General features: G+C 36.6%; 2 protein-coding genes across 2 annotated transcripts; both read right to left on the bottom strand.

Annotated features, from left to right (window-relative positions):
* Positions 1–5797: 5797 nt before the first annotated feature.
* Positions 5798–6397, bottom strand: LOC131634842 (uncharacterized). Its single transcript, XM_058905463.1, has one exon. It carries the CDS (start codon positions 6395–6397, stop codon positions 5798–5800), a length of 600 nt encoding a protein of 199 aa, XP_058761446.1.
* Positions 6398–6498: 101 nt separating this feature from the next.
* On the bottom strand, positions 6499–8332 carry LOC131634843 (uncharacterized). The gene is made up of 2 exons (XM_058905465.1): positions 6712–8332; positions 6499–6629 (listed from the first exon to the last, which is right to left on the bottom strand). The coding sequence occupies exons 1-2, from the start codon at positions 8330–8332 to the stop codon at positions 6499–6501; spliced, it is 1752 nt and encodes a 583-aa protein (XP_058761448.1).
* Between the last annotated feature and the right edge of the window lie 1727 nt (positions 8333–10059).

Below are 10059 nucleotides of genomic sequence, written 5' to 3' on the forward strand. Positions count from 1 at the left end.
AATGCCCATAATTAAGCGATGCGTCGACCTCCAGGGATGTATGTGTCGACCTATGCTAGGTAGGGAGGTCTGGAGGTAAGCAACATAGTATGCGTCGACCTATGGACTCCTATGCGTCGACCTAAACAAGACAGTAAGGTCTGGAGTGATCCAAATTAACATGCGTCGACCTATGGTATGCCATGCGCCGACTCATATCCTCCTTTGCATCGACTTGCACCTTCTATGCGCCGACCTATGCTTGGTAGAGGTGATTTTTATGCAATTTGCTTCTTCATGCTCAGTAGAGGTCGACCTCATAGAGTTGTGCATCGACCTCTAGAATGCTTTTTCACTCATACCGTTGTTTTAGACTTATGAAACTACTCCATATGCATATGAACAAGTTTAGCATGGTTATGGTAGTGATTTCATGTATGAACACACTTTAGACTAAGAGGATATCGTCCAATACATTCTACTTCAAAAGACCTAGTTTTGACATCACTCGAAATCTACTTATTGAGATATGCACTAACAGCTTCGGTCAATGAAAATATAAAGGAAATATGCCTTGAAGACATTTAAGACCTTTTTTTTAGTTTCCGCTGCATTTGTTTTGTTTGGTATTTTGATATTATGTCATAGTTTTGTATCGACATCTGATATTTGTTCATGTAATGTATTTTAGATGTTTGTATTGTACGTGTATTCAAGTGTCACTTTTTTTGGTTTTTCACCACCGATTTAGTTTAGGGGTTAGTTATGGCATCAAGTGGTTTTAACCCCCTCTCAATCGCAGTTGCATGATCTACCAAGTCTAACATCAATCACCATTGGACCAACTAACGGTTGGTTATTCAAGTGTCATTTAAACACAATGATTGTACATAGTACTATGTATAATACTTTGATGAGTATTATTCTAGATAAATATTATTCAAGTGTTATAATTAATAATATAGATATAAATATTTTATGTATTTTTTAAGTGGAATTCGGAAAAGAGACCAAAGGTGTAACACCCCTATTCTACCCCGCAATTATAAGCGAAAATCAGAGTGCATTTAAAAAAATCATCAAACGATGGGATGTCACATTTCGAATTAACCAAACAAACATACTTATATTGCATTTAACAAAGATACATAGCATTCAGAAACAAAACTTCATTCACCACTTACAACTTTAACTTATAAACATCTTTCAATTCAACTTAAAAACAAATGTAAACATGGAATACAACAATTAACTAGTAATGACTATTCCCCCCGAGTGCTACGTATCAGAGCAATGGACACCAACTCGACTTGCCATAAAGCAACATAAAGAATTCATAAAGTCACTTCGAACATCCACAACTAATCTTGAATACCTGTCAATTTCCCATGGTAGGGGAAATATCAGCAAAGGGGTGAGATATCTTACAATATATAGGAGTGCGTGATAAATAATATAGGAGATATATATCATACATAATTTCACCACTTCTCATCATATAACATCTCACAATAATTTTCATCAAAAAATAGCTTATCAATGTAATACAACTTTCAAAACGGCAACAATGTCATTAATCAATTAGGACAACATATTCAAATTCACAATTATAATATCATCACATCACAACAAACATCTCATCATCTCAATGTCGCGGGTCAAAAAATGATCGCCACGAAATTGTAACAAACAGAGTCGCCACCAAATTTTATTTATTCCAATGGGAATGGGAAAATATTGATAAAACCCATAAAATGAAATGAAATGGAAAATGATGGTCTTCGCAACCAAAATTCGGGTTCGGGAGTCGGTTAAGTAAGGGGAAGGTATTAGCACCCCTTACCTCCATCGTACTCGATGGGACCCATTTAGTTGTTTTGTAATCGAGGGTTAGCTTAAGTCTATTTTTATTTAATTAAGAGAAAGAAACATGTTTTTTAGGTTTTTTTTTATTATTGAGAAAAAAGAAAAGATTTTTTATTATTATGCTCGCCAAGACGTTTGTGTCTTGTGCCTACGTATTCCCAATGGGGAAAGTCAGAGCAATCGTAGTTCGGGGCTACGAAATTATATTTTTTTATTTAGGATGCTCGCCAAGACATTTGAGTCTTGTGCCTACATATCTTCAATGGAAGAATCAGAGCGAATGTAGTTCGAAGGAACTACGAGTTGTTGATTGATCTTAGGATGAATATTTAGTGAACAGTTTGAGCATAGGTGTTCACCTAGCGCGTTATTGACCTTGGTAAAAGAGGATATCGACGGACGTTTGGTAAAGTATTTGAGCAAGGTGTTCACCTAGCGCGTCCTTTACCCAAGGTATTCAACAGGAGCGAGTCCATTGTCACTTGTTGTCCAAATTTGCATTAATGTATTTTAATTCAAAAGATCAAGGTATTCAAGAGGTGTTCACTTCTTGTCACTTGATCACTTTGATTTGATTAATGTATTTTTATTCAAAAGATCAAGGTATTCAAGAGGTGTGCACTTCTTGTCACTTTGTCACTTTGATTTTATTAATGTATTTTTATTCAAAAGATCAAGGTATTCAAGAGGTGTTCACTTCTTGTCACTTGTTCTCTTGATTTAATTAATGTATTTGATTCAAAGGATCAAGGTATTCAAGAGGTGTTCACTTCTTGTCACTTGATCACTTTGATTTGATTAATGAAAGGTTTTAAAAAAGTGTTAACTTAATGTTTTGATCCAAAAGAATCGAGGTATTCAAGAGGTATACACTTCTTGTCACTCGATTTTTCGGTATGGTTTAAAGAATGTTTGTAAGGAAGAAACTCGACGTTGAATCGAGAAATTATTTGAAGCAACTTGGCGTTGGACTGGGGTTTATTGATTTTTGGATTGAGATTAATCTAATGTTTTGGGATTTTTAACATAAAGAGAATAATAAAAGCTAAATTAAAAAACATATTTTTTGTATATTTTTTATTATATTAGAAAATAAAACAAGTATTAACATAAAACTAAAGTGGAGAAAAATAAGAAAACACAAATGGGCTCAAAACAAAAAAATAAAACATGGGGGGTGCGCTAACATATAGGCCCAACATTGATTAAGTGAATAAAAAAATATATATATAAAAAAATCTATGGACCTGGGTTGGATCGACCCAGGATCCATCCCCATCTACACTAAACAAAATGGATTATTAAGAAAACCTAAGGGGAAAACAGCGCTTCTTCTCCAGAAAAACGAACACGCTCTTCCTCGGGATTGGATTCTCTAACTTTTAATTTTCTACCTTTCTCTAACTTTCTCTCTATCTCTCTCATGTTTTACTTTCTCACACATCTTTTTCCCTCCAAAATAAATATCATCTATCTTTTGTCTTATTCATTATTTTGCCTAAAGTTACTCTACCTTTCCCTCCATAGGGGTAGAGAATCCTTACCCCTCTTCCTCTCAATCAGTTTCTCCCTCACTCGATCTCTGCATCCTCTCTCGATTCTCACTCAGGTCCTCACAGATTCAATTTTTATGCTCTCTCAGTGAACAACGAAACAAACGTGAACCTCACCTCTCTCAATCGCTCTCTCTCTCTCTCTCTCTCTCTCTCTCGGTATTATCTCTCCGACTCTCTGCTCTCGATCATTATCCCTCATGATTTCGCAACAATGACCAATAAAAACGAGTTCAAACAACAAAACCCTTAACCCTTCAAGAACCCTAACCCCAATCCATTATGTTTGAAGAATGCAGTTACAAGCATGAACAATTTTGAAACAGAAATTTAAAGAAGATAGAAACGGAATCAAGGGAGAGAATGCAAACTCAGGTACGTTATCTTAGACTTCTTCTGTTACTCTCCGCGATTTCCTTCTTCTGAACCTGAGTGATTGGTTTCTGTGCCGTGAATGGAAGAATGAAGGTTCGTTTGATTGTTGTTACGTTGGATTTGCGGTTTTGAATGTGAGTGAGTTTGTGTATGTTGCTGGGCGGTAGGTTGAGGTTTACGTGGGGTTGTGTGAGATATGGACGAGAGTGACTCGGTTTTGATTGTTGGTGAATTAAGTGAGGGTGAGGTTGTTGTATGAAGGACGATTTGTGAGGTGATTTGAGCGTGGTTGAGGTTGTTTACTGGTTTTGTCTTGCTGTGTTTAAGAGTGTGAGAGTTCAGTGTAAATGTTGGGTTTGAAAAGAGTGTATTGTGAGGGAAATGATGAAATGTTTGATTGCTCAAGTGAGGTTCTGACAGAAATTTTTCAAGGTGGATTCTGTGTATTTCAGCAGAGGTTTTGTAGGTCTAGTTATTGGTCTCTCCTTTGTTCGTTTGCTGTGCTTTGTTATATAGAGGGACTGGATTGGTTTTGGGGGGAAAAACATTGAGTAATTTGAACAATTATGGAAGCTGATTTATGGCTTTTTGTTGCAGGTTTGTATTTGGCTATTTATGTGTAAAATTTGGCTGATTTTTTTACTGTACTGCCACAAAAACGAAAAAAATATACCATAATGCCCCAGAGTGAAAAAAAATGACCAATATGCCACTTTCCTTGTTTGGGTCCGGCCACCCCTTGGACGGACAGATGAAGGATTTTTTGCATAGTTTGGGTCTGGCCAGGGGTGGGCCGGACGCTAACTGGGCCATTTTTTTTTATTTTTTTTTTGTTTTTTTTATTTAAATGATTATTAAAGTCTATAATTGATATTTTATTTTAATTAAAGATTAAAAAACAATAAAATTAAATAAAAAACATTAAAATTTAAATTAAATACATTAAATAAAAAATTTGATATAAGTGAAGAGATTAATTATAAAAAAATGTTTTTTTATTATAATATAATTAAATATAATTATATTCAATTAAATATAATAAAAAATATTATAATATAATTAAAATTAATTATTTGTCAATTGATTTATTATTATAAATAATTATTAAAATATAATAAAATGTAATAAAAAACATTATAATATATTTAAAAAAACATACATTTGCCAATATTTATTTTATTATTATAAATAATAATTAAAATATAATAAATAATAATTAAAATATATGTGTGGGTTCGGCCAATAGATGGACGAACATTTGTGGGTTCGGCCAATAGATGGACGAACATGTGTGGGTTCGGCCAATAGATGGACGAGGGCATATATTTTATTATTATTTTTTTGCCTATAAATAAGACTGTACAACCACATTTCCAATCACATCAGTTGCAATTGAAGGTATAGTGTTACTATTGGAGATGTCTGAGAAACCCCTTCCAACGTTTCCACCTATGAAGAGAGATGCAACATTATTTTTTTCAGCAACAAAGCCTCCGTTGAAGATCAAACTATGGAACACTCAAACTTTCGAGCATCTACAGAGGCACTTGATAGGATGGTTAGACGAAAACATTCTTGAGGGTGAAAAGATAAGGAAAATTGAAAGGCATGTCACAGAGAAAGGCCCAAATGGAGTAGTAACTCGTTCTTGGAGAGCCATAAAAAATGACGCTGGTGTCCTTATGATGATGCTAGGACCACACGATATTGTGTTGAAGGTTGTAATCTCTTAGAATATGTTTGTGTTGATGGTCGTTTTAAGTGTTTCATGTGTGGTTGTTTTATTTGTAGCGGTCTTTATTTCGATGTCATTGAATGTTGTATTGGTAATGTGAAATGTTGTTTTAGTTATGTTTAATGTGAAATGTTGTTTTAGTTATGTTTAATGTGAAATGTTGTTTTAGTCATTGATGGTTGCAAACTCAATTAAAAAAACATTATATTACATTCATAAAGCTAGTTTTAGTAAACATTAAATAAAGCTAGTTGAAGTAAACATTAAATAAAGCCAGTTGAAGTAAACATTAAGGAGGCCTATTGGACGGGCCTGATACATTTGGACATTTACTTCGGATATGGCCAACTTCACGGCATATCCCACACATTCTCTTTTCCTTTTCCACGTCGTCCATTTCGGTTCGAATCCGAGTACTGTTAGGGCGGCCTCTTTTTTTCCTACGCATAGTTTCGTCATGACAAAGAGTAGGCCCTCTATATTGAGGCCAATTGTCTTGATGTGGGAGGATCTGGAAGCTTTGTTGGTAGACTTTAAAAACATGTTGTATCTTGAACACGTCGGGTATGTGAATGGTGTAGTCTTGGCGTATACTTTCACATGCTGCAATCACATGTGAGCAAGGCAAATGGAACGCTTGAAATTTTCCACAATCACATGTTCGCTTTCGTAGATCAACACCGTAAGTACCAGTTGGACGACCATCGTTGCGGTTTATTCTTTCGGCCACCATAAAATAGAACCTCTCCCGGTCAAACTGGTAAACATTATGACTGCTTGCTTTGTTGACCTCTTCAGTCATCCCCTTGATACACTTGTCTGTAAAAGTCTGGCCTGATGTCAACCTCTTTGTCCATTCATGTCCGCGTTGACCAAATAATGCTCCCATCCGAAAATATGTGGCCGAAAACAAGACGCTATTGGAAGATTTCTGGTAGCCTTTAGCACAGAGTTCATTGCTTCTGCAAGGTTAGTCGTCATGTGTCCCCATCATTGCCCTCTATCAAACGCCCTTGCCCACTTCTCCCTGGGGATATTTTCAATCCACTCCATAGCATCTCTATTTGTCTGACGAATTTCGGTTCTATAGTAATTGTACGTTGACTCCGTCAATGCATATCCTGTCACAAATAATAAACATGTCAAGAAACCGACAAAGTGAATTTGAAAAATTTACTTCATAAATATCAACCAGACTATTACCCATGTTGACGAGTTTTTTACGTAGTTCTTTGTCTCTAATCGCACGCATAAAATTTTGCGCGATATGCCTTATGCAATAGACATGTGATGACGGAGGATTTTGCCATCCATTTGCAGGATCATCGTAGGCACCTTTAATCGATGGATGTCTGTCTGATATTAGGCATAGATTGGGTTGGGGTGTCACATGGATTCTTAGATTACGAAGGAAAAAACTCCAAGCATCCTTGGTTTCACCCTCGACAATAGCGAAAGCAATTGGAAAAATGTTACCATTCCCATCCTGCGCCACAGCCATCAACAATGTCCCTTTGTACCTTCCATACAACCATGTTCCGTCGACTTGAACAATTGGCTTGCAATAGGCAAAACCATGGATGCAAGGTTGAAAAGCCCAAAATAGACGATGGAATATCATCTTATCACCCAACTGACTTCCTTCGTTTGAAAATGCAGGTAAAGTTTCCAAGTCTATTATCATTCCAGGCAGATATGTTTTCATTACCAATAACCATTGTGGAAGGTCATTGTAAGATGTCTCCCAGTTTCCATACAAGGATTCTATGGCCTTTACCTTTGCAATCCACGCTTTCCTGTAAGATATATTATAACCATACTTTCCTGTTATATGAGAAATTATGAGCTTTACCTTAATTGAGGGGTCGGTGTTAACCAAATCTCTGATGCAGTGAGAGACAATATCTGATGTAAGTTGTCTATGATCTTGCGACATTGAAGTGGTTGTGCAGACATGTGGTCCACTCAACTTACCTATCATCCACTTAAAATTCTTCTTGCGAACGGATGCTCTACATTTGAATTTGCAAGTTGGATTTTTGCATTTGATGACATATCTTTTCGTGTCAGATTTGTATACCCAATAATCAAGATTATTGGTGATATGCCAATGTTGAATAGCAGCAACGCACTCCTCCTTGTCTTCAAACTCCATTCCCTCATATAAATCAACATCACTATAGTTTGGGTTGTGGGAACCAAAAATTGATTCAGACGGTGCCTCTTCTAAACAAATATTTCGCATGTGATCCGGTGGGGCGTACATGCTAATCGGTCGTGCAAGTGTAGGCTGCGACGGCTCAACATCATCAGGTTCATTGTCATCACCAAAAAGATCTTCATATTGCACTTCTTGTATTTCATCCTCACTGTACTCGTCCACCTGTTCGTCGGGTATAAATGGTTCGTTGTTTTGGGTTGGCTCTTCATCAGTGGGTTGGCTCAAACCGTATTGATGCGAATGAGACTCTTGCGATTGGTTAATGGGAGGACTAACAATATGAACATATAGCTCCATATCGTCAAGAGGAGCAAACGAATTGTGACATTCGAACATCACTTTAAGGCCATCGTCGTCCTCTATTGGTTTCATGACGTAAAAAATGATACCGCTTTCTCCATTAAACAACGGAAGTCGATAAATAATTTCACTTACAGGAAGTTGCAATTTTGTTTCGATCCGTTCCTTCAAATGCATAAAATCGGCTCTACAATGCACTTTGAAACGTTTTGTTTCGGTATTACTAAACGAAAAACCGTTGGTTAGATCGTTACTGATAACACCATTGTAATGCACTGAACAAATAATGTTTCTCTGAGCCATTGAAATGAATCTATATTTGTTTTCTGAACAAATAAATTTTGAATGTGTGTTTGAATGTGTGTTGTTATACATTTATCAGTCAAAGTGGTATTAATACTGTGCCAACCAAAGATGGACACGTAGGGAATCCACCAGGCAAAGGACGAATCATGTTTCAGTCCAACCAGGGGTGGGACGGACGACAACTAGGCACAAGGGAGTCCGTCCAAGGGTGGGACGGACGACAACTAGGTTAGTTGGAGTTCGTCCAAGGGTGGGACGGACGACAACTAGGCTCAATTTTCGCTGCATGCATGCATGGATTTGTCCCATCAGCCATTGTGTAATCAAATCAAATAGTAAAAGCATGCAATAGAGTCTAATATATGTTGGATAATAGCATGCTCCATATATTGCATGCATTACACTTGTCTGTCCAATGGATTCTGCAATGCATTTGCTTTTACTATAAATTTAACATATCATTATCACTCCAAACTCATAACATCTTCCAAATTTCATACATTGCATATTCATCTGAAACACATAATTATCACTACCACAATCACACAACATGTCTGGTTTGCTTGCTTTGGGAAATAATCATCGAGGAACGAGAGAGAACGTGGCTGCATTCGTACGTATTGTAAATTTGTTACTAGTATTCTTGTACGTATTTTTCACAGTTTATTGTTTTTATATACTAACCAAATTATATATTTTTTGTATAGGATGAGTCTAAAAGGTTTAGACTACATAATCATATGTTTGACAGGGAGCCAAGTGAGGCTATCAAGCCTTACTTAGAAAGAGCCGGGTTTGGGATTGTCTCTAAAATCAACTTTAGAAGTGTTGATTCTAAACTTGTAATTGCGATGCTTGAGAGGTGGAGGCCTGAAACACACACGTTTCATTTGCCGACCGGTGAATGTACAATCACATTAGAGGATATAAATATGTTGTTTGGCCTCCGCGTAGATGGGAGAGCTGTAGTAGGTGAGACCGAAGGTCCCGATTATGCTTGTATCGATGCTTTAGGCATACAACCTTTTAATGATAGGGTGAAGGGTTCGGTAAAATTAACATGGATACACGACGAGTTGAATGAATTAGAAACCCATTCTCAACAAACCGAGGAGGAAAATATACTGCATGCAAAATTATATATCTTAAGTATGATTGCTGTTTTATTTCCTGATAAATCTCATAGTGTATTGCATTCTTCTTGGTTCAAATTTGTCAAAGATTTTGATGAATGTGGCAAATATAGTTGGGGGTCCGCGTGTTTGGCTTACCTTTACAGGGAGATGTGCAAAGCATGTCGTGTAGGATGCATGAGTGTTGGAGGATGCTCACTCATTCTCGCTGTGTGGACATACTATCGTATTCCACAACTTGCTCCAAGGAGTGAAATTGCTCCATCCTATCCATACGCCACTAGGTAAATTCTTTACTCTATATATTTATTTTTCCAATAAGTTAACGCATAGTCCTAATTGAACTTTTTAAATATGCAAGATTTGCACAACGAGGTATGGAGTATTACTCATCTCCAAATGCTTTTCTTGATGGATATCGTTTCATTTTGGATCACATGGTCCAAGGAGATGTAAGTTATTTTCCAAGCCATATACTAAATCTTTCATTTACTTGAATACGACTCTTATATTTATTTATGTCTTACAGTTTTTGTGGAGGCCTTACGAAGAATATCCTCATCGCACTCAACGAGAAGCTCGAGCGTGGAG

Source organism: Vicia villosa, unplaced genomic scaffold (genome assembly GCF_029867415.1).
Source record: "Vicia villosa cultivar HV-30 ecotype Madison, WI unplaced genomic scaffold, Vvil1.0 ctg.001367F_1_1, whole genome shotgun sequence".
NCBI lineage: Eukaryota > Viridiplantae > Streptophyta > Magnoliopsida > Fabales > Fabaceae > Vicia > Vicia villosa.